The 25,262-nt window shown below is 49.4% G+C and overlaps 1 protein-coding gene across 2 annotated transcripts; it reads left to right on the top strand.

The window, feature by feature from the left end:
* The first annotated feature begins 893 nt into the window (after positions 1-893).
* Positions 894-24,454, top strand: Drc7 (dynein regulatory complex subunit 7). 2 transcript variants are annotated; one of them, XM_085843691.1, is made up of 18 exons: positions 894-1,040; positions 1,738-1,951; positions 2,349-2,523; positions 4,323-4,448; positions 5,003-5,161; positions 7,676-7,834; positions 8,145-8,363; positions 13,937-14,065; positions 16,318-16,390; positions 17,156-17,284; positions 17,451-17,579; positions 18,658-18,878; positions 20,065-20,280; positions 20,859-20,969; positions 21,056-21,166; positions 22,107-22,301; positions 23,515-23,654; positions 23,738-24,454. In XM_085843691.1, the coding sequence occupies exons 2-18, from the start codon at positions 1,746-1,748 to the stop codon at positions 23,829-23,831; spliced, it is 2,592 nt and encodes an 863-aa protein (XP_085699817.1). In that variant the 5' UTR covers positions 894-1,040; positions 1,738-1,745; the 3' UTR covers positions 23,832-24,454. The 2 variants fall into 2 exon arrangements, with proteins under 2 accessions (XP_085699817.1, XP_021025904.1); XM_021170245.2 differs by having other exon boundaries at positions 4,967-5,161.
* Positions 24,455-25,262: the final 808 nt, after the last annotated feature.

Raw genomic sequence — 25,262 nt, 5'->3', positions numbered from 1 at the left:
GTGGACCAATACATGCGTGTCCTTAGTGAAGAATCCTTCATCGCGAGTCCTTTTATGGGCTTGCTTTAGCAGAACATCCTTTCTCCTGTGTCAGCTAAACGTTCCTTCACATGTTTGCCCCAGCAAAACACCATCCAACACAACTGACTTCCCAAAGAACCCTTAAGTTTCCACTTCAGGAAGTAGCCAGATAGCTGGGAAGTGATGGGCTTTCAGCATCTACTGCTTTTGTTTTTATTGTAAGTACTTCATGCAGTGGCTTGAAGGACATGACTCCCATAGGCTCCTATATTTGAATGTTTGGTGGTTCCCCATTGGTGGAACTGATTAGAAGGAGTGGGAGGAGTGGTTTCTCTGGAGGAGGCGTGGCTTCACTGGAAGAGGTGTGTCACTGGGGCTGGGCTTTGCGCTTTCCAAAGTTCATGCGTTCTCAGTTAGCTACACCCACAACCCCCGACCTGGTGCCTGTAGATTGGGATGTAAATTTTCAGCTTATGTTCCGGCACCATACCAGCCAGCCTGCTGCCATGCTTGCTGACATGATGATCATGGATTCTAACCCTCTGGAACCTTGAGTCCCAATAAACGCTTTTATATGTTGCCTCGCTCATGTATCTGGAGCAATAAATCTCTGGAGGTTTTTAATCATTTAATAATGCTGCATTTGACAACTGGTTCACAATAATTGCTAAAAGCTTGGTCTCCATCTCTTGTATTCTCTTACTCTACCATCCAGCACACTATGGTGGTGGTGGTGGTGGTGGTGGAGGAAACTGGAACCTAAGCAATCACAAGAAACTACATTTCCCAGAAGCCTCCTCTCCTGGGGCCTGCCCTCCACTGTTACCATAGAGACAAGTAACAGTAAGGCTGTTCTTGGAGGATAAGGAGGGAACTGGAAACTGGGCATAGCTGGACCTGCTTGAGATAGGGAGGGAGGGCCCAGAGAAGCAAAGTATTCCTTCCTGGGGTCTCCTAGCCCTGACCTGTCCGGAAGGGCTGTTTTGTGGAAAGGAGAAGGCTGCTGGGAAGAGGCTCTGGTAGGACACTATGGGTCCCTCAGTAGCTGAGGAGGTAGCCTGTATGGGGCTGGGGGGGGGGTGTTAATGTTGCAGGTCTGGACCCCGACCCACTTTGATAGCCCAATCTGTGACCTTGAGCTCCCAGCTAGAGCTGGCCTGCCCCCCAACACCTTGATCCTTCTGTCATGTTTCTTTCCTTGCTCCCCATCCCCCATCTCCCACCCCTTTCCCTTCCATAGCTCCCCTTTTACATGGGTTTCAAAGGCAGAAATCCATGGGCTCCAGTCAAAGATCTGCTCTCTGCTGTCTGTAACTCGGATGATTCTCTTAGGCTCTCTAGTCCTTGCTCTTCTCACCTGTAGAATGGGACTCATAGGACTAACTACATCAGTCTGTTAAGGATGAGGGATATCATTTTTGTGTTTTCCACACAATAGGGTTCTAGTGAGCTGTGAAATAAAAGTATAACTTTATTAATAAAAGTATAACCCACTCCCTGGTTATCTCCCTGTACCTAAGAGGCAGCAAAGGGCTTTAAAAACCAGACCATGCTGCTTGCTAGGTTGGAGGTCTGTTCCTGTCTGGTGGAAGGGATGTTGCTCCTCCTCCATGAGGAATGTACCTGGGACCACTCAGCATGTACGAGTGGTCTCGGTGACTTCTTCCTGTCGGACAACGGCCATTTTGAGCATCTTTGCTTTTTCCTCATCTCTAGCTGTCAGGATGGAGGTCCTGAGAGAGAAAGTGGAGGAGGAGGAGGAGGCTGAGCGTGAAGAAGCAGCCGAGAGGGCCGAACGGGCTGAGAAGCTGGAGAGGGTGACAAAGTCCGCCGAAGTGAGCAGAGAGGGGACCATCCTGAGCCAGGATGAGCTTCGAGACCTGGAGGGGAAGCTGATGGCCATCGAGATCCCTACCCCAGCTGATCACTCGTGAGTGTCCGGACTGGGGCTTCCCAGCCCAGCGCTGGCGGTCAGAAAGGACAAGGCATAGGAAGGATCAAGGCAGGATTGGTAGCATCTGGGCTGGGAGCGGGGGTCATAGAGGGATGTGATTCTGTTTGAGGTTCTATTCCCAGACTGCTCACCTTGCCCCAGTTGTGTGACTGGGGTGTGTGGGGATGGGGGGTATGGGGGTGGGGGGAAGACCGTCAACCTTTTGCAGCCTCCATTACTTTGTGTAAGAGTGAAAATGTGAGTAGTGGCAGTCTCCACGGAGTTGTGAGAATCAAATGAAGACAAGGCAAAGACAGCTCAGGCATTTTGGGGGATTTCTGGGTGTGCCAAGCATGGCCTCTCTTAGATTATTGTTATCTCTCCTTGGACATAGGATCATAAGCCAGGCCCCCGTGGATGTCACCAAGCTGCCTCCTTCCTATACCACCAACTCACTGAAGGAAGAGCACCTGCTGCTGGTAGCAGACAACTTCTCCCGCCAGTACAGCCACCTGTGTCCAGACCGCGTGCCTCTCTTCTTGCACCCACTAAATGAGTGCAATGTGCCTGTAAGCCTGGGGCTTGGAGAGCGGGGCCTGAGCAGGAGTGGGGTGAGGGTGGGGAATGGGGTGGGGCATACCCAGTTCTATGTGGTGGTCTCTGGGTCAAATCCCAGCTGTCCTGTAGAAGTTCCTGTGAATCAGCTCTGGCCTGTCAGGGGATGGAGGGACATACAGACTCCTGGGTGGGTGGGTGGGTTGCAGGCCTGAGATCTGAATTGGAAGCTGTAGATGAGCCCAGGGCCTGACACATAGTAGCCTAGCGCCCTGCCTCTGAACTGTATCTCCAGGCTTTTTAGTCTTGAGTTAAGGTGAGGTGTTACTATGTAGCCCAGAATGCCCTTGAACTAGCTGTGGCTTTCAGTGTTGATTACCAGGGCCTGACACATAGTTTAGGCTAGTGCCCTGCCATTGAGCTGCATCTCCAGCCTTTTTAGTCTTTTTTTTTTTTTTTTTTTTTTTTTTTTTTTTTTTTTTTGGTTTTTCGAGACAGGGTTTCTCTGTGTAGCCCTGGCTGTCCTGGCACTCACTTTGTAGACCAGGCTGGCCTCGAACTCAGAAATCCGCCTGCCTCTGCCTCCCGAGTGCTGGGATTAAAGGCGTGCGCCACCACGCCTGGCCTTTTTAGTCTTGAGTTAAGATGGCTACTATGTAGCCCAGGATGCCTTTGAACTAGAGGTTGCTCTCTGTGTTGATTACTAACATATTCTAGGAGACTCTGTGCCTATGTATAGGGTAGCCACAGATGGGGAAAACTGAGGCTCAGGGAGCTACCTGGGGCCATGTGGAGGGTAGGCCTGCTCTGCTCATCTTTTTCCTATTGCTTTGTTCTTCCCTTGAGGGGTCAGTACCTGCTACTGGAGACCACCCTGGTCACTAGTTACCTCTGCCCAGAACCTCTGAAGGTCTCTGAAAAGGCCTTGTCCTGGTTGGAGATCTGTGTCCTTTAGCCCTTTCTTATTGAGTGAGCTTAGACAATTCACTTAGTGTCTCAGTCAGGGTTCTCTAGAGTCACAGAACTTATGGAATATCTCATATCGTAAGGAAATTTATTGTAATGACTTACAGACTGCAGTCCAACTAACTCAACAATGGGCAGCTGTGAATGGGCAGTCCAAGAATCTAGTAGTTGCTCAGTCCCACGAGGCTGGGTGTTTCTGCCAGTCTTCTGTATAAGCGGGAGTCCTGAAGAAGTAGGTTCCAACAGAGGAGCTGGCAAGTAAGTGCAAGGAGGCAAAGAAGAAAGAACTCTTCTATTGTCCTTATGTAGGCCTCCAGCTGTGGCCCAGATTAAAGGTGTGTACTACCACACCTGGACTTGGAACTTGTTTTGTCCCAGGCTGGCCTTGAACTCAGAGATCTGCTTGCCTGTCTTCTGGGATTAAAGGCATATACTACCCTGCCTGGGTCTCAGCTTTCAGTGGTCTCTATGCCTCAAGATCTGGATCACATTTCTGGATTGTAGTTCATTCCAAATACAGTCAAGTCGACAACCAGGAAATGCCATCATACTTGGCCTTCTGGACTCGAAAGGAAGGGGCTTTTCCCCTGTCCTTCCAGCCCAGATGCAGAACAAGCTAGTATTAACCCCGTGGAGTGATGTGAATGGGTGCCTCTCTGCCATTGCCTCCTCCACGGGCCAATGCCAATCCTTCCCAGCAAGAGACTGCTCCACCACCCTGAGGCCCTGTGAACCAGGTCTCTCCAGGATCCCCCCGAGAATTCAAGAAAGGAGGTTGGACCAGCCAGGCATGAACCCTCACAGGTCCCTGCTATATGGGGTCCCTGGCAAGCTCTCTCACTTGCAGAAGTTCGTGAGCACCACCCTGAGGCCCACACTGATGCCCTACCCTGAACTCTACAACTGGGACAGCTGCGCCCAGTTTGTATCTGACTTCCTCACCATGGTCCCACTGGTTGATCCCCTCAAGCCGGTAAGTGCTATTCCCTGATTACGGAGAGCAAGCTCAGGGGCTTAAGGTGAGCCTAGGTGCTAGAAGGTCAGCCAGGCTCCAGCCTTCTGAGACACCTGTAGGGGAAAAAGAGAGAGGGCAACCACTGACCCAAGGGTACATAGCAAGCCTGGTCTCTAGCCTGCTGGATTCTGCCTCAGTTTCCCTTTTTAACTCCAGGAGGGACAGCAAAGAGCTGGGGGATACCAAGCTTCCTATAGCCTTCAACCCCATCTTTGGACTTCTGAAAGGTTCAGTCCGCTTTTCACTGAGAATGGGGAGGAGACAGGAAAGAGTGGTGAATAAGCAGTCGTTGATAGAGGATGAGGCGAGCCCACCAGTTCCTTAAAACAGCAGACACATACAGGTTACTCGGGTCTGTTTGTGGCACATCCTCAAGAGGCTCTGGATGCAACAGGGGCCCTGCCCCTACAAGTGGGTGGCGGCTGAGTGGTGGGTGGCAAGGGGATCTGTCGAGCTGACGGGTGTGCTGTGTTCAGCCCACGCACTTATATTCCTCGACCACCGTGCTCAAGTGCCAGAAGGGAAACTGCTTTGACTTCAGCACCCTGCTCTGCTCCATGTTGATTGGCTCTGGCTACGATGCCTACTGCGTCAATGGCTATGGCTCACTGGACCTGTGCCTCATGGACCTGACAAGGGAAGTGTGTCCTCTCACTGTGAAGGCCAAAGAGGTATGCCCGATGCTGGCAGCCCAAAGAATGCACAGTCCTGGGACTGCCCATCCATCTTAGGAGATCAGGGCACTGCTCCGACTACCCTTAGAGAAAGCAAGAACTGGGTCTCTGCCCTGGCCACCTTAGGAAAGTGAGGACTGAGTGTCTGCCCTAGCCATCCTCGGAGAAGCAGGTCCCCATGCAGGCTGTCCTTATACTTATGGGTTCCTGCCCCATCACTGTGCATCCGCTGTTGCTCCAGACTCCCTATTGCAAACCTTTGGTGATTTCTCTGTCCTCAGCACCACCCACAGCCCAGTCCTCCAAACTGTGGTCCCTCTTGCCTGTCTTAGCTCAGTCTAAGACATTGTGCTCCCACGGGGAAAGTCTCATAACTCAAATGGCTTCTGCCGTATATACAACTATCACTAGCTTACCCACTTCCCCTTGCATCTGATAAAAGCCCGTCCTGTCCTGTTAATGGTGGGAAACAATGGCCAAGTAAGTGCTTGATTCTCAGTCCTCCTCCCACTCAGACAGACAGACAGGCAGACACAGACAGACACAGACAGACAAGACAGACAGACAAGACAGACACAGACAAGACAGACATAGGCAAGAAAGATACAGACAAGACAGACAGACAGACAGACAGACAGACACACACACACACACACACACACACACACCTGTTATAGTTTTAAGATAGAACACAGAACCTCACCCATGCTGGGCAAAGCATCTGCTCTGAGCTATATCCCCAGCCCGTTTAGAGGGAAAAACTTAGCACTGACCCCAGTGAGTGATGCTTGAGTTTTCTGGCTGCTCACTAAGGAAGTGATAATCACCAGAGTTTCTGCCAACAGAAGAAGCAGTTATCAAATTTAAAAATATGAAGTGTGGTTATGGTCGTGGGTAATGAACATTACCCACATATGAACATATATGTATGTATATATTTCATGCCAGAATCACACAGACAACAACAACGAAAGCAAAACGAAACAAAAAAACCCCAAATCTCTTTACACTTGAAAAAACACCATGCAGAGTGCACAGGAAGAGCTCTCTACATCCTGGGTGGATTCCAAGGCTCAGTGACAAGGGTCAGGCCCCTCTGCAGCTGGAGGATGGAGTCCCAGAGATCTGAAGCACTGAGCAGCAGGTCAAAAAAAGAACTCTCCAGGGGCTGCTCCCCCCTTCTCTCTCTCTTTCTCCTGGTTTTTCAAGACAGGGTTTCTCTGTGTAACAGTCCTGGCTGTCCTTGGACTTGCTTTGTAGACCAGGCCGGCCTCAACCACAGAAATCCCCCTGACTCTGCCTTCCAAGTGCTGGGATTAATGGGACCATGGCAACTTTTAATAAGGAAAACATTTCATTGGGGCTGGCTTACAGTTTCAGAGGTTTAGTCCATTATCATCATGATGGCGCACAGGCAGACATGGTGCTGAGAGTTCTAAATCCCAATCCACAGGCAGCAGGAAGAGAGAGAGAGAGATACCAGGCCTGGCTTGAGCATGTGAAACCTCAAAGCCCACCCCCTAGTGACACACCTCTTCCAATAAGACCACACCTACTCCAACAAGGCCAAACCAGATAGTGCCACTACCTATAAGCCTTTGGGGCAAATTTTCAATAAAACACCACATACTTGATGGGCAAATGCTCTCTTACATTTGTTTTTCCATTCCATGGCCTCTGAGCTCACACCTCCTGGTCTTCTTGTTTCTGAGGCAATGCAAAGAATCAAATGTATGTCAATAAGTAACAAAGGTAGAGAGCTATCTGGATGACAAACAGGTTTCATATGGGCTTGGGTTGACTCAGTGGCTATTCATGGCATCCTGGGTAGTTGGTGTTATCACTCTTAGTATACAGAAAGATAAAATGGCATGCTCAAGAAGAAAATGTGATAACATAGTTTGGAGGATGGAGACCCAGGGATGGAAACCTGGGTCCGATCCCCAAGACTGGAATTATATTTCTTTCACAGTCATAAGCCCACCTCAGCAGCTCCTGGAGAGTTCTTTCCTGGGAGCACATATCATCATTTTGTACTTAATTATATACACATGTGCACACACATTCATGTAGAAACACACACACATTCACTTTTCTTTCCTGGTTCAGAAAACTTGAACTTGGAATCTATGTATGAACTCTCCCAAGGATAACCCCTGAAAACTCTTAGTCCAGACTATCTGGCCCACCCTCTGTCTGGGATCCAGATCATCTGGGTTGAGCGCCAGCTCGAGCGCGCTTGTGTGTGTGTGTGTGTGTGGTGTATGTGTGTGTGTGTGTGTGTGTGTGTGTGTGTAATGTTCTAGTGCCAGGCTGGTGGAGAGGTCTTTAGTATTCTCTGCCATGCAGCTAGGCTTGATCCATAAAGAGGACCCTCCACCTCGACTCCCACTCCTCCCTTCAGGTCCTGGAGCTGGGGCGGCAGCTCCCTCTTCTGTCAGGGCTAGGCCCTGATCCCATTAAGCCTGTAAAGGGTGCAGTGGGCGACTTTCCACTCTTCTTGGGTGACAGATAGTCAAGAAGAAAGAGAAGACACTGCCTAAGAAATACTCCATCAAGCCGCCCCGGGACCTGACCAGCAAGTTTGAGCAGGAGCAAGAGGAGAAGAGAATACAGGAGATCAAGGATCTAGAACAGAGGCGACTTAAGGAAGAGGAAGATCGCATCCTGGTGGGCCTCCACGGCACTGCACCCTGACATAGCTGGTCATGGTGGGCCCCCTGGATAACATAACAGGGCCATAAGGCCTTCCCTTAAGATTCACTAAAGCGCTCCTTACCCATAGAATGTATTGCCTTTCTTTGGATGAAATCTCACCTAGGGTGCCCCAAAGAGTGAGCCACAGATCTGGTCACCTGCCCCACATCCCACCCCACCCCCGCCACTGCCACCATTTTAGTGGTTGAAACCTGGAATTCTAAGGAGGAATGTTGGAAAGAGAGTTCCCCTTAGCTGGTGGTCACCCACCTTCCCTGTGCAGGAGGCAGAGAAAGCGAAGCCCGACCCCTTGCATGGCCTGCGGGTGCACTCGTGGGTCCTGGTGCTGGCAGGAAAGCGTGAGGTGCCTGAGAGCTTCTTCATCGACCCTCTGACTGCACGCAGCTACAGTACCAAGGATGACCACTTCCTGGGCATCGAGAGCCTCTGGAACCACAAGAACTACTGGATCAACATGCAGGACTGCTGGAACTGCTGCAAGGTGTGCCAGAGTCGGGAGAGGGGTGGGTAGAGACCGGGGATGAGGGGTTGTGGTGAGCCTGTCCATCTACCCTCTGATAGCAGGGTATGGTGGAAGTCCCAGAATCCACACCCACAGCTATCAAGAGCCATTCTGGCAAGATGGACTTCTCCAGTTTGCTATATGCATTCTTTTTAACCCTTATGCTATTGGTTTATGCAAATGAACTCTGGGTACAGGTTGTCCATTTAAAGGGTAAGCACACTGTCCACCGAAGGCCCTGCTTCCTGTGCCCAGAATAAGAAAGAATACGGCCCATCCCTCAGGAATCCTCTTGTGTAAAATGCTTGCCACCGACCCTAACGACCTGAGTTAGATACTAGGGTCGGCATGGTGAAAGGAGAGAACTGATTCCTGAAAGTTGTCCTATGAGCTGCATATTCTCTCTCTCTCTCTCTCTCTCTCTCTCACACACACACACACACACACTAGAAAAGGTGCACAACTGTAAGGGCGCGTCTTGTTAGATTGGTTTGTGATAATGAAACTCCCCTACATACCAGCACCTGCCCACTCCCATCCAGTCACCGCTCCACCCACAAGCTCTGTGGTCCAGCAAGTGCTTATCAGGTACAGGTCAATACTACAAAACAAGGAAAAATTCCTTTATACAAACACTCTTCACTTGAGAAAGGATGCATAAGTCCACAGGGAGACGTCACTGTAGGGCGGGGTTAGGGGCAGGTGGCATGGGCTACAGGGGAGTGGAGCCAGTGCTGACTTCTTAATGGTCCATCAGTTTGTTTAACACACTTGGTCGGCGGAGTCATACGGTGTGTACTCTTCTGTGTTGGGTTTGTCAAGTCGTGGAGATGTTTGAGAGATTTGTCCATTTCCTGCCGGGCAATGCGTTGCTCGTGTTTACTGTTCATTAATTCCCTGTTCTTGAAGCAAACCAGAACCCACTTGCTGTTTTAGAGTGGCTTGTTTAGACCATTTCCAGCACGGGATTATTTGGGATAGTGCCTCAGCGAGCACTTCCCTACCTGCATCTCAGGGAACACATACATACCTGCCTCTGATGGGTTAAGACTTAGGAGAGTCACCTATCATCTCAGTAGATTCTTCTCATTTTGCAAAAGTGACCGCATCAAAGCAGCACTCTGTGAGAGTCTGGACAGCCTCCTGCTCCTTACACTCAGTGTTTGCTTGGGAGAGTCTGAGATGAGGTCTCACTCCAGACCAGGTTGCCCTGGAGCCATGCCTTGTGCATTAGCCTCCGGAACTCGGAGATTCCAGGTGTGCACAGCGAGGCCGCTTGTTTTTGCCATTCTGTAGGCAGAAGGTGATGTTACGTTGTTTCAAAACTACAACTGGCTTTTTGAAGACGGTCCTCATATCCAGAAAGTCTAAAATCTGTCTATTAATTCTAAGAATTAGAAAGATTCCAGGGCTGTTCTCTCTGTGAGGTCAGTTTTAATCCTTTTGTGGGTGACTTTCTATAGAATCAGTGTTGTTTCTTCTTTAGACGTCATCTGGGTCTGGAGTTCTCTTCCCCACCCCCACCCCCTCACCCCCGAGTTCTCTTTGTGGGGTGTTTTAAATGACACATTCAGTTTGGATAACTCGTTTATCTGGCAGTGCTGGAGACAAACCCCAAACCTAGAGTAGTCCAGGCAAATGCTCTGGCATTGAGACTTATACACCCAACCCAGGGCATTTATTCTTGAGTAATTTCTGGTTCTTTTCTTTTCTTTTCTTTTCTTTTCTTTTCTTTTCTTTTCTTTTCTTTTCTTTTCTTTTCTTTTCTTTTCTTCTTTTCTTTCTTTCTTTCTTTCTTTCTTTCTTTCATTTTTTTTGAAAACTTGGTCCCTTTCATTTAAATTTTCAAATTATTGCTATAAAATGTTAATAGCTCCTTATTTTTCTTTTAGTATTTTAAAGACTGCTCTCAATCTTGACACTGATAATGTAGACATTTCTCCTCTAATGAGCCTGGTTAGAGGCTTTTCAATAGTGTTGGGATTGTCAACAAACTAGCTTTCGGTTCTGTTGATTTTTTTCCATATAGCTTTGTTTCATTTATTTCTGCTCTGATCCTTATTATTTTCTAATGTTTGTTTTATTGATTAGTTTCTTAAGGTGAAAACTTAAGAAATGAACCTGGCTGGTTCTATTTTGTTAGTAAGGACCTTCATTTCACTCCAGCAAGCTACCCCAGGAATCCACACATTTCAATAGTCCGTGGACTCCCCCGCCCTCTTTCCCAGTTCAAAAATTCTCTCTCCTTTTCACTTATCCTCTGATCCATGAGTCATTTAAAAATGTGGTGTTTCAGCCAGATGGTAGTAGCATGCTCATTTAACCCCAGCACTTGGCAGGCAGATCTTTTGAGGCCAGCCCTGGTCTACAGAAGGAGTGCCAGGAGAGCCAGGGCTACACAGAGAAACCCTGTCTCAAAAAAAAAACCAAAAAACCAAAAACACACACACACACAAAAACAAAGGTTCTGTTTATAGACATGTAGATGTATTTCCTAGTGATCTGTCTAATTTTATTTCAGTTTTAATTGTATGGTTTTTAGAGAATGTTTACCATGTAACCCCCATTATATTCTTATAGCTTGGTTGTTGGTCCGGCTTATGCTGCCTCTCAAATGTTCTGTGAATTGAACTATAATGACTATTTTTTGAGGATGACTAGAAGGTTCTGTTGGATGTCAGTCATCACAAGCCCGTTGATGGTGCTCGCTTCCTCCCTGGTCTTCTTGGCTGGTTTTCTATATTCTAAAGCTCCTGCCTGACGTTATCTGGACCCTGGATTAGAATGTTGGACTTCTTTGTTTCTTCTATTGGTGTTGGCTTCAAATATTCTAGAAATATGTAATGTAGTGAATACACATTTAAGATGGCAACATCTTCATGATAAACAGACCCCTTGTATTATAAATGCCCATCTTCCCTCCTTCAATATTTTTAATCCTGATATCTGTTTGCAATACATAAATATAGTTTATTCAGCTCTCTTTTGGTTTATGTTAGCAAGGCTACCTTTGCCTTTTAAACAAAACTCTGTTTGTATTTTCTATGTTTAGTGTGCGTTGTTGGGTCTTTGTCCATTCTGTCGGTCTCAGCCTCTTGGTTGCGGTGCTTAGGCCACTTCCTATGATGTTTTTTGATAAATCAAATTCATAGCTATTATTTTTCTAGATACATATTCCTCAAATTTGAAAGTTTTTTTTTTTTTATTTTTGATTGAATAGATTTTTAAGCTGGGCCACACTCAGGAGGCAGAGGCAGGAGGATCTCTGTGAGTTGAAAGCCAGCTTGATCTATATAGCAAGCTCCAGGACAGCAAGGACTACATAGAAAGATCCCATTTCAAAAATAAGTAAATAAACATTTCTCATGCGATATATTCTGATTATAGATTCCCCTCATTCCTCTCATACTCTGCCTACCTCCCCACTCACTCAAATCTACACCCTTTCTTTATAAAAACAAAATCAACAAAAGACAAAGCAAGCAAACAAAACAGAAAGGAGAAGCACAAGAAACATACTCAAACACATACACACACATACACACACACATACATGCATGCAGAAATCCCATAAAAACAGAAAACCAGAAACTATAATTTATAAGCAAAGACCTACAATGTTAAAAAGCCAAAACAACAACAACAACAAGAAAACAGACAAAAGACAAATTATTATGAGACAAAAAAAAAACCTTCCAAAAATACCACTGAGTTCATTTTGTGTTGGTCGTCTCCTGCTGGGCATAGGCCTGCCCTAGGTGTGGTTCCTATGCCCACTGAGACACCGTGGGAGAAATCTCATTTTTCATTTGTGAGTGCATGTTGCCATTTCCCATGTGTACATGTGTCTATGTTACTAAAACCCACATATGAAAACCTCAGAGATGATTGGCTCGTGGGAAAAGGGAAGATCTACCAGTCCTGGATGACCTTACCTGAGTCTTTCTGTTATCTTTAGTGCTTTGGTGTGGTCCATCAAAGTCTCAGGGCAGAGCATGGATTTCCCACCTTTTTCTTTTTGGAGGACTCCAAGTTCTGATTTCTGCCCCTCAGTACTGTGGTTAAACAACTCCTCCTCCTCCTCCTCCTCCTCTTCTTCTTCTCCTCCTCCTTCTCCCCCTTCTCTTCCTTTCCTTCCTCCTCCCCTTCCTCCTTCCCTCCTCCTCCTCTTCCTCCTCTGTGAAGGAGTCACAGGCAGCCCAAGCTAGCCTTGAACTCACTATGTAATGAAGGATGACCTTGAACTGCAGAACTGCAGAACTGCAGATCTCCTTGCCTCCAACTCCCAGATGTTGGGATTCCAGGCATGTGCTCCTGTGCCTAGTTTATGCGGATCTGAGGATGGATCCCAGGGCCTCGTGCATGCTAGGCAAGCATTCTACCAACTGAGCTACATCCCCACCCTCCCAGAAGTTCTTCTTAACTGCTTCAGATCCCTGCCTGGAGAAACTCTCCCCCGACCATAAACACCCTTCAGTTCTCTCTTTTCATGAATCTTTGCTTCTTAATTTTTCCCCAGTAGTGGATGGAACCTGGGCCCCACCCAGCCCTCTACCACTACCTTGGAGCTACATCCCAGCACAGCTTCTTAATTACTGTGGGTTTGATGTTTGCTTCTGAAGTAGTGTCTTCCTTTACAGCCAAGGTTGGCCTTGGACTCAGCAATCCTCCTGCCTCAGCTTCCTCAATGGTGCGGGATTACAGGTCCACCCACCATGCCCAGCTCTTGTGGGTGTACTTGTGGAGGAAGAAATGCTTAAATGTAGATTGACAGAAGAGAAATGTGGGAGATGGGACGGATAGTGTGATTAACTCATTTGGTGGGGTCATTTAGCACAGCAAAGTGGCAGTTCCGGGAGAGAAGCTGTGTGCTCAACCTCTCCATGAAGCACCTGGTGTGTGGCCAGACCCTGCACCTGGCCTAGGAACACACAGCAGATGACACAGAGCAGATCTCCACCATTGGGCACATTCATGGAAGGGAAAAGCAGAAAGCCACTGGAATTGAACTCAGGCCTCAGGCCTGAGTTCTGTTGAGTCCTGTGCTCTGTTGTTACACCTAGTGTCCCCTATTCCTGACTAGATAGAACCCTGCCTGGCTCCCAAGGGATGGCAGAGGCCCCTTGGGAGCCAGGCAGGGTGAATTTGTTTGTAGCACTCGGCTCTTGGTTCCTGGCTCCCTGGCTGGGAGAAAACAAAAACAAAAGCAAAAAACAAAGAGGTTCATGTTAAACCAGTCATTTCCTGCTCAGAAGTGCTCCTTAGTGACATACAATGTCATCAGGTACAGACTCTTCCCAGCAGGGGGCACCACTGAGTCTCCTCTAGACAAGCTATAGGATTTCTTTCTTCCTTGGGAAATGGGATGATGGGATGGGAGTGGGGCCTCAGTTTCCCTGATGAGATGAAGAATGTAGCTGGACTCTTAGAGACTGAATGGGGCCGACATTCTGCACAGCCCCTGATGGCCTCAGGGAATAGCCACTGCCCCTTAGGAGCAGGCACAGTCATGGGGTCCAGGGGATGGACTCAGCTGGTTCCCCCTCCATCAGGACTTGATCTTCGACCTGGGAGACCCTGTAAGATGGGAGTACATGCTCTTGGGGACCGATAAGCCTCACCTGTCCTTGACTGAGGAGGATGAAGAAGGGCTGGACGATGATGATGATGTGGAAGACCTGGTGAGTCTGCTAGCATGGGGGTGGGGCAAGGGCCTTCACTCCATTTTGTGTCAGGCAGTCTGACAGACATCCCTGCAGACATGTGCACTCTGGGGGAGGGGAGTCCAAATGTATCAGTCCTACATTCTTCAAAGCAGAGGGGTCTTGTAGAGCTCTCGTTTTACAGATGGGTAAATAGAGGCCTAAGCATATCCGGTGACCAACCCAGATCCCAGAACCTCTCAGTAGGTTAGGGGACAGACAGTACTTGAATTCAGTCTCTCCTATCTGGAGCCATGATCAAGGCTTGAACTGTTCCTTAGAGGGACCATATCTTTGGAGTAGGAGCCCTCAGGGTCCACTCTGCTAGCTCCTCCTTAGTCACTGGCCTGGGGTATCCCCTCATCAGACTTCTGTCTGTCATCTTTCAACAAGGGGTATGTGTGTGGTGGTGGTGGGGGTACTTCCTACATGGAGAAAGGAGAGACTAGGAGGCAAATTCCCCCTGCTTTAGGAATCTTCCATGTCTCCTTTATGTGTAAAACTAGGGTGAGGGTCACTGTGTTTGGTATCCATAGCAACAATAACAGGTGTATCAGTCGCCTAGCATTGCCATAAGGGAGTACTACAAAGTGGAAGTTCCACACTCCCAGAGGCTAGAAATTCAGGATCAAAGGTGCTGCTGGCAGGGCTGCTTTCTTCCAAATTCCTCTGGGTTTGCTGGTAGCCATGAGCACTGTAGTTTTATCTGGCTCTCTCTCTCTCTCTGAATCTGTGTCCTTTATCTCATAAGAACACTTAGCATATTGTAATAGGACCACCTGAAGACCCAATTTAGACTCCATTGCCTTACCCATAAAGACCGAACTTCCAAATGCAACAGGATTCATAGGTACTGCAGTGTGTCTGTGTGTGTGTGTGTGTGTGTGTGTGTGTGTGTGTGTGTGTTTGTGTGTGTGTGTGTGTGTGTGTGTGTGTGTATACTTTAGCATATGATTTTAGAGGTAGGTTGAGCAAGCCCATATCAACAGGCAACACTGCGGGGGCAGGTTCTGCTTCCGCTGCAGAGTCTGAGTTCACTCATTTAAATCCCGGCTTCCTGGGTAGCTGAGGACAACTTATACACTGCAGGGCAAAAGGAGACACCAAAGGTGTCTCACCCAATAAGTGAGAGCTAGGAACCAAACCCCAACAGTCTGGATGCATATCTGCCTTCTCAGGGGGGTGATTATTCAGCTCTGAGGGCTGCCTAAGAATGACTGAGGCCAGCTGGGCGGTGGTGGTGCACGCCTTTAATCCCAGCACTCAGGAGGCAGAGGCAGGCAGATTTCTGAGTTTGAGGCCAGCCTGGTCTACAAAGTGAGTTCCAGGACAGCCAGGAAACTCTGTCTCGAGAAGAAAAACAAAAACCAACCAAACAACAACAAAACAAGAATGACTGAGGCCGCCCTGTTCTCCCTCACCTCGATTCTGAGCACTGGTGTCCCTGCTGGCTGTGGGCTATGTACCCTTCAACCCAGGAGCCTGCTCCTTCTGGAAGCCCTGTCACATCCCTGGAAGGGGAATCCTGGTCCCTCTGTCATGGACAGGATAGATCCGAGAATCAGCCCTCGGCTGCAGGGCCAGACCTGGGATTCCTGGGCTGTCTCCAAAAAGTTGCTATAGCTTGCCGCCAACCCATTGATCACCTTGTGTGATCTCAAAAGTGGTCACAATTAGATGAGCAAGCAAGCACCCAAGGCCTGAGCATTGTTTCTGGCAAAAGTATATACACAGGACATCTTGAGCTGGGTTTGAGGATCATTTGTCTAGACTAGGCCTTATTTCACAGACCAGGGAAGAACAGCCATGCAGGGCCCAAGACTTATTCACAATATCTGTTAGTCCTCCCAAGAGGCCCAGTTAACAGCTAAGGAAACCTAGGCTTAAGAGTGGATGAAAAACTTACCCAGCCCTCCTTACCTGGTACTAGGTACAGTCAAAGACTGTACTCCCTCTGATTCAGGATCCCCTCTCTGAGTAGCCATCATGGCTAGAGGTGGTTTGGCTGGAAGGGTGGGTATGAGAACCAGTGCTACCATCTTTGACCACGCAAGTAGGGGTTCACCCAAACCGACTCCTCTCCTCCGTAACCTGAGTCATCTTCTGACTTCTTGCTCTTCCGGGGAAACTGACAGCCCCCTTAGCAAGTCTGGGTCTGAGGTAGGGGAACAGAACTGTGCCATGGCCTCTGCTCCAAGGCCCTGGCCAGCAACCACCTCTTTTCCTCACAGGGCAAAGAAGAGGAGGATAAGAGCTTTGACATGCCGTCTTCGTGGGTCTCCCAGATTGAGATCACCCCAGAAGGTCTCTATCACTCACTGGTTCTCAGCCCACAGCTCAGCAGAGAAGCCGTAGAGGCTTCCGGGGCCCTTCTTCCCAGCCCCTCTCAACCCCCTGCCAGCTCTGTACCCAGAGCCTGACCCTACCTGCCACACAACTAGACTGTTACCATTATGAGCACCGAGGTCCAGGACATGGTCTCTTTCTTCCCTTCCCCCGGATCCCCTGTTCAGAGGAGGCCATGGGCAGAACATGGAATATATGGTGCCATGTGGCCAGGCCACAGGAAAAAAATAGGCAAAGAAGGCAAGAGACTGGGTTATCCTTTGCCCAATGTCTACATATGCCCACCTGGAAATGCCTAGATCAGAAGAAGGGCATAGGCTGTTCCAGCAGGTGGCAAAGTGCTACACAAGTGGTCATGAACCCTGGGGTAGAAGCACCCATTACATCCTGGATAAGGGATGGAGGCAAAATGGGTCTTAAGAAGTAGTAGTCATTGGGGCTGGGTTTTGAAGGATCAGATGTCTTTCTAGCACATTACTCTCAGTGGTGAAGGCCTGGCAGGGGAAAGGAGTGGCTGGATCACAGATATGATTCTCAGGTAGCCCTGGGATGCTGGCTGGCCCAAGAATACCTTGGGAAGAGTTGAAGCCAGCGCTGGCGGGTAGTTTCTTCCTCCTTGGAGCTGGTTCTGGGCCTGGAGGCACTTTATAGGCAACACAGACAATGGACAAGCATCCAGGAAGGGGTGGAAGGAAAGACCCCCAGCTCCCTCTACATCCACAGAGTTTGAGACCCGTTGTCCCAGTGGAAAGAAAGTGATACAGTACAAGAAGGCACAGCTGGAGAAGTGGTCCCCATACCTCAACAACAATGGCCTGGTGTGTCGCCTCACCACCTACGAGGACCAACAGTGTAAGGCTCCTTGGTGTCATGGAATGGGGAAAACAAGGATATGCCATGCTTGGTGACCCCGGGTAAATCAGTTCTTTTTTTTTGTGTGTGTGTGTGTGTGTGTGTCTGTATGGCAGAGGCCAGAGGAGCTGGTCTGTCTGCAGCAACCATATCTGTGTCCCCACAGGCACAAAGGTTCTAGAGATAAAGGAGTGGTACCAGAACCGGGAGGATATGCTAGAGCTGAAGCACATCAACAAGACCACAGGCCTGCACGTGGACTACTTCAAGCCAGGCCATCCCCAAGCTCTGTGTGGTGTGTGGATCCCCTGTCTGGGCAGACCAAGAGCCATGGTTGGGGAGGGGTGTTTACATACGATGACACTGATGGGAAGAACTGACCCTAGGCATCATGGAGGGCCTTGGGTGGCAAGCATGGGCATTACCTCTGACTCTGTAAGATAAGGTGGTGTGTGGTCAGCTGAGGAAGCCCAGAAAAGGAAGACACCATGACCATCGGCTCTCTAGGAAAGTCAAAGCCAGGGCCACATGCTGTTCTGTGCCTGGGATCAGGCCGGAATCTCCTCCAGAGGGTACATGATATGGGCCACATGTAAAGGGTCTAAGAATGCTGGGCCATAAAGCCAACTAGCACCACCAAAGAGGCAAACGTAGGAGCAGAGTGGCCACTGTATGGCTCTATGGCTAGGAGTCCATGAGGTCGGGAAGAGGGGAAAGAAAGAATACGCCTCCTGAGGTTCATATCGTACCCCAGACTTCAGCAGAGAAAAGTCTGGAGCATACAGACACCAACCACGTTTGGGAGTTGAAATTTCAAGATTAAACCAAGAAGGGACCATGCCACAACCTATGTGTGGGCAAGTGGTCCTAACCTGGTGGGTGTGCCGGGGGTTGAAAGCGGCAGAAAGCTGTTCCCTATTGATACCAGCCAGTCGCTCTTAAGAATAATTGAGCTAAATGTGTTAGTAATATGGAGATATAGCTATAATATGGAGATATAGTGACAGAACACATGCTTAGCACGCCTGAGGCCCCGTGTGCGTTCCATCTCTAAACAGCAACATTAATGGCCTTAAAACAGGAGCACGTCTTCTCCCGGTAATTCCTCTGCTGAGAATATGTTCTCAGCAGAGGCTGAGCAAGAACAATAAATGTATGCTACAGTTGCTCATCATGGTGCTGTTTATAAAAACAAAAGAATTAAGTGTAACCGTAATGCCCAGCAAGTGGGGGTTGGGTATACAACGGATCCTCACGTGTGCTTCAGAACATGGGGGCCTGGGATTGGGTTCCAGAGCCAGCTGCCGCAGCCCTTGACGCTCACCCAGCCCCTTCTCCCTCCCCTTCTGCCCTCCCACCTCCCCCCACCTCAGTGCACTCATACAAGTCTATGCTACCTGAGATGGACCGGGTCATGGAGTTCTATAAAAAGATCCGTGTGGATGGCCTGGTGAAGCGGGAGGAGACGCCCATGACAATGACCGAGTACTATGAAGGGCGCTCCGACTTCCTTGCCTATCGGCACGTCAATTTTGGACCCAGAGTCAAGAAGCTCAGCCAGAGCAGCGTGGAGTCGAACCCGAGGCCCATGGTGGTGAGAGTACACGTGGGCTGGGGACTGGCTGCCCGCCCTCACTGGCAGATAGAGAGCCAGCAGGATCAGGGGAGCCCTGACTCAGGCATGATCATTAATGCCTGTGATTTTTGCCAGGGTTCTAAATATGAAACAACCACTTTTAACAAATGCAGACCCCTGGGCTTGTTAGGACCAAGCCTTGTCCCCAGTCACTAGACAAAGAAGCAAGGCTTCCTCCTTGTAACGAACAAATACACACGTAATAACCAGACATCTGGAAATATGGGAAACTAAAGAAACGGACAGATATCTCAAATAACCTCTCTCCAAAATTACTGTGGACTAGTAGGTTTGTTCATAGCTGGACAATTAATCCCAGCAGTTGAGAGGTGGTAGCTGAAGAGTAAAGAGTTCAAGGCAACCCTCAGCTACATCGTGAGTCCAAGGCTGAGCCACATGAAATCCTAGCTCAGTGAGCCGAGGACAGAGCTCACTCAGTAAAGAGTTTGCTTTCTAAGCATGAAGACCTGGATTTAATCCGCAGCGCTCACGAAAACAGCCTGGTACTGTGACCCGCATCTGTGATCCCAGCACCAGGGAGGCAAACATAGGGTTTGTTGGCCTGCCAGCCAAGCCAAACCAGTGAGGTTCGTCGAGTTCAAGTGAGCCCAAGTTTTGAGACATAAACCCTGTCTCAAAAAAACAAGCAGGAGAGCAATTAAGAAAGACAATGTCAATCTCTGGCTACCACACAAATGTGTGTATGCATACCAAGGTGCTCGCACACAATTTGTTAGCCAGAGTCTTTTAAATTGTATTGAGATCTGGGGTGAGGGTTAGAATACCTGTTTTTGGCTGCTTGGCCTCAACCTGAGCTTTGTTTCCTCTGAGATGCTACAAAGTTCTTGGCCATTGAACTTCCTGGCCACACACCAAAGATGCTCCTTTCTGTAGTAAGGGTTAGCTGATAATGGGACAGGCTTTCTGGAGAGCTCCCCGCCTCTAGAAGCAGACAAATAGAGTCGTGTGGAAGGAATTGGAGAAAGGTCCAACACCATGAAAACCCACGGGGGTCATAGAATCCATTGTCTAGCAGGAAGGGCGCGCACCCCTGGACTCCTGGGTCTTGAGAGTCCTTCCCTCCGGCCCACAGAGCATGCTCAGAACCCCTCCTCTCCCCTCTCTGTGTGTTCTGGCCACACAGAAAATCACAGAGCGGTTCTTCCGCAATCCAGAGAAACCCGCGGATGAGGACGTGGCAGAGCGCGTGTTTCTGATAGTGGAGGAGCGTATCCAGCTTCGCTACCACTGCCGCGACGACTACATCACCGCATCCAAGCGAGAGTTCCTGCGGCGCATGGAGGTCGACAGCAAGGGAAACAAGATCATCATGACACCAGAAATGTGCATCAGCTACGAGGTGGGTCGGTGACTGCACGGCACACAGAAAGGTTGGGGACACACTTTAAAAACTGCACCCGCAAGCATCTTCTGGTAACTTGAGAGACCCTAAGTGGGATTTCTATGAAAACTACCCTGGGAAACCCAAATGAAAACCCTATTAGATGTAACCGGAATGCCCAGAAAGTGGCGGTTGGGTACACGACTGATAATTCATGTGTACTTCAGAACATCCCTCTCCCTGGGCCTGGGATTGGGTTCCAGAGCCTTCCTCATGGTCCCTGCCTGCACCTCTGGGGATCCTAGACCCCAGATCCCAGGGACCTATCCTGATGGTGACAAATATTCTTTCTTATGCCCTAGACTCTAGGATGGTCTTGCCTTCCTCTTCTAATAGCATAACTGTAACCCCCTCTGCATCTTTCTTTGGTCCCTCTTTGTTACTATGTTTTTGTAGAGAAGGATCCTGGGGTCTGGAGAGGTTAAGCACCTTGCTTGAGGCCACGCAGCTAGAAAAAAGGGAGTAGATTTAAACCAAGTGGTCCCTAGACCTGCCCTGGCGCAGCTTCCCTGTCACCGTGGTGGTTCTGGTCTCAGGTAGAGCCGATGGAGCACACCAAGAAACTCCTCTACCAGTATGAGACCATGAATCAGCTGAAGAACGAAGAAAAGCTGTCCCGACATCAGGCCTGGGAGTCGGAGCTGGAGGTAAGGTCCTACCCCAGACCACAGGGGGCGCGGCAGGGAGAGAGGGCCTCTGCCGTGATGCACCTCCTCCATGATGTCTGATCAAGGTGCTGGAGATCTTGAAGCTCCGTGAAGAGGAGGAGGAGGCACACACGCTGACCATCTCCATCTACGACACCAAGCGCAACGAGAAGAGCAAAGAGTATCGGGAGGCCATGGTGAGTCTCCCGGCTCTTCCCGGGTCTCTCTCCCCGGAGCCCTGCCTCCAGGGTAGGGAGGATGTGAGAACCCTGTGTAAGGGATGATGAGGGGATGTGCCAACCCTTCGCAAGGGATGATGAAGTCGCTGGTGACGTCAAGTGAGTATTCTTGTTGACTATCACCTGCTTGTTGATGGGTCACCCCACCCCCACCCCAAAGAGCACTTAAGATCCAGGCTGGGTGTACTTACCCAGGACTGTGACCAAATGAAAAAGTCTCTACCTTGTGTAGAGAAAGAATGAGAACTACATGCCCATCTCTACCAGGGCTTTCACTGAGGCTGTGACCTAAGCCGGGAATCCAGCCAGCTGACTCAGGCACAGGTTGAACACCAAGACTCAGCCACGCAACGCAGGGCTTTGGCTTTACCCACTCTCGCCAAGTGGGAGGACCAGTTTGGGTTCCCAGGATTGAGGCTAAATCCTCTTCATCAAGCAGTGCAGATCTCTAAAGAAGTTTGGAGTTGGCCTGGCAAGGCTTGGCTTTGGAATGTTCTTGGATCTATAGGAAAGGGCAATAGCTCCTGTCTCCATGTTCTCTGGCTCCTGTGTGCCCCATGTAAGGCCGGCCTTATGGGCAAAAGAGAAAAGTGGGAGCTCAGAATCTTGGCTAACCCACTGCCACTCGCTGTAAGTGTCTGCTTTGGATTTTCCAGACCCGAGCTGGTCTGTTTTCAGAGGAGGAAACTAAGGCTCAGACTGATTGATGAATTCGTGTCAGAAACAGGAATTACATGTCAGAAAGGAATAAACAGGGAGAAGGAGGCAATCGTGTCTCATAAGCACCCTACCCTGGGACATGGATTTAGGGCCTGGCTTTTACCATTGCACAGTGGACTCAGCTGCTCGGGAGGTCTCCTGCATATCCCGATCTTTCAGCTGGTTCCCTGGCCCACAGGAGCGCGTCTTGCATGAGGAGCACCTGCGGCAGGTGGAGGCCCAGCTGGACTACCTGGCCCCATTCCTGGCCCAGCTCCCTCCAGGCGAGAAGCTAACCCGTTGGCAGGCGGTGCGTCTCAAGGACGAGTGTCTCAGCGACTTCAAGCAGCGGCTCATCGACAAGGCTAACCTCATCCAGGCTCGCTTTGAGAAGGTGTGGCCAGGGCCCAGGCAGGGGAGATGACCTCACCATCCTCAGTGAGAAAATGGGACCCGAGAGTGACAGATGAGCGGATGAGTGTGTGTCTGTGGCATCCAAATACCTGACTTCTTCTTTCCCCTTCGTTATTGTATGAGTGGATGGATGGATGGTGGGTAGCTGGGTAAATGAGTGGATGGATGGGTTACCAGGTCGGGGTGGGGTGGGCAGGTACAGTTGGATGTGCAGTGAAGATTAGAAGTGGAGTGTAGGTGGATGGTTGGTTGGATGGATGGATGGATGGATGGATGGATGGATGGATGGATGGATGGATGATGGTATGGATGGGTAACTAAGATGGGCAGACAGAGGGATAGAAGAGTGGATGGGTAGGTTTGTGAATGGATGGACGGTTGGATGGTGCATTATAATAGCTCCTAGTCCTTGGCCTGTTTCCGTGAGACAGGTGAGGTGCATAGCGCGTGGTCCCCACGCAGTGTCTTGTCTGCAGAGTGCAGACAAGAGTTGGGTGGAATGGGACCCACCTTGTTTTTGGAGACGAACTTCTGGGGGCTCTGAGCACATCCGCAACGTGTCTAGCTCATGTAGCTATTTTGTGTGTGTGGGTGTTTTGTCTGTATGTCCACCACATGCATGCCTAGTGCCCTCAGAGGCTAGAAGAGGTCATCGCATACCCCGGGACTGGAGTTTCAGATGATTCTGAGCCTCCATGTGGGTTTTGAGAATCTAACCCCAGTCCTCTGGAGAGCAGGGAGTCCCCTGCTTGTTTTTTGAGACAGGGTCTCACTCTTTGGCCTTCACTGACCTGGAACTTGCTGTATAGACCAGACTGGCCTTAAACTCACAAAGACCCATCTGCCTCTGCCTAATGGGAGCTGGGATTAAAGGTGTGCACATCACACCCAGTTGTTTTAATTTTATATATGAACTGCTAGGAGTGGAACCCAGGGCCATGCACTAAATAAACCACATCCCTATCTCTGGCTGACTGCTTTGGCCCTGTTCTGATTTCATGTACATGCTGTCCTTTAAATCATGACCCCAGCAGTTTCCACCCAAGATATTTTGGGATGCTCTAACTGTGTCCCTTTCCTTGGATGTCCGGGTTGGGGTGTTATCCTCTTGAGGCTGCCTGGTCATCTATGGAACTACAGCCTGGCTGCAGATCAGTTTGCACATTCCCATGTTCATCTCTGTATGCTTCCAGGAGACCCAAGAGCTGCAGAAGAAGCAGCAATGGTACCAGGAGAACCAGGTAACCCTGACGCCGGAGGATGAAAACCTGTACCTGAGCTACTGTTCTCAGGCCATGTTCCGCATCCGAATCTTGGAACAACGGCTCAATCGGTAAGGGGCAGAGCCGGGAGGACTCCGGGGAGCACTCTGATAGCTTGGATATCCCTCACCTTCTCCTCCCTCCCTCTGCTCAGGCACAAAGAGCTGGCTCCACTGAAGTACCTGGCGCTGGAGGAAAAGCTCTACAAGGACCCACGCTTGATAGACTTCGTGAAAGGCTTTGTTTGATGGCCCCTCCTGGAACTACGGCAGACCCTGCCAGAGAATGGAGTCTCTCCCTTCTCCCCAGCCACTATGATCCTATACTAGCCTCACTGCCACACTACCTTCCTGTCCCTCATAGCCTCCCTCAAATAAACACATTTCCTGTTTGCCATTTATACTTCAGTGTTTACAAGCTCCAGTCTGCACCACCCTAAATCTTTTTCTGTCATCTTCTCTGCTGGATTATCAAGTATTGGCTCTCCAGATGGTTCCATGGTCACCTGCCAAGATCTGCTGAGAGCTCAATGTGTTGATGGTGGACCAGCTCCTAAAGTGAGAGCAGCCTAGCTAAGGAGCACACCCCAGGACCAGGCGGCTTGATATTAGAGGACAAGCGACAGAATCCAAGTTCCTCTTTCATTTACCACCTGTGAAATGGGGCTGTCCATGTTTCCTGAAGTAAGACTTAAAAAGCAGAGAAAACTGGGTAATAGTAGCCCATGCCTGTAATCTAAGCAGGAGGATCAGAGTTCAAGATCTGTCTCAACTACATAAGGAATCTGTTTCAACTACATGGGTCACATGAAGCTCTGTTTAAAAAAAAAAAACAATAAACAAACAAAAAATAAAAGGGACTGGAGAGATGGCACTGACTGCTCATTCAGAGGTCCTGAGTTCAATTCCCAGCAACCACATGGTGGCTCACAACCATCTATAATAAGATCTGATGCCCTCTTCGGGTGTGTCTGAAGACAGCAACAGTGTATTCATATACACATAAATTAATTAAAACAAGAAGGAGGAGGAGGAAGAGGAAGAGGAGGGGAAGGAGGAGGAGAGAAGAAGAAGAAAGAAGAAAGGAGAAAGAAGAAAGGAGAAAGAAGAAGAAGAAGAAGGAGGAGGAGGAGGAGAGAAGAAGAAAACCTTGCCTGTAATCTTCTCCAGGGCATGACACAGTCAAGGCAGGTCTCACAGCAGCTGTGGTTGCCTGTAATGCCTGGGTCAGTGGCTAGGCAATCATGGATCAGGGAGGGACTCCTGGGGCCCTGTCTCTTGTTGAACTACTGGCTGCTGCTGAATTCCGGTGGCGGGGCAGTCATTGTTTTCACTCAAAGATGAGCCCAGTAAGCTTCAATGCATAGTTCCAAACCCATGGTTAAAGCCAGGGGTGCGTGCTCATGTGGTAGCCCACACCTTTAATGCCAGCTCTTCATCTCTGTCAGCCCAAGGCCAGCCTGATCCACAAAGTGAGACCCTGATACAGAGGGAGGAGAGAAGAGAGAGAGGAAGGGTAGTGGGAGATCCAAGGGACAGAAGTAGGATGCTCTTAGAAGAGTCAAGTATGCCAAGAGTGCAGAATCTTGCTTGGTTCCTATAAAGATACTGTGCCCCCGCCCCCCACATGTGTGGTGTGTGTGTACACAAGTCCCATTGTCAGTTCTCTGACATTCTTCA

The sequence above is a fragment of the Mus caroli genome, unplaced genomic scaffold (genome assembly GCF_978045245.1).
Source record: "Mus caroli unplaced genomic scaffold, Mus_caroli_1 scaffold_10, whole genome shotgun sequence".
NCBI lineage: Eukaryota > Metazoa > Chordata > Mammalia > Rodentia > Muridae > Mus > Mus caroli.
Note: the sequence above shows the minus strand (reverse complement) of the source record. Positions and strands in the feature narration are given on the sequence as shown.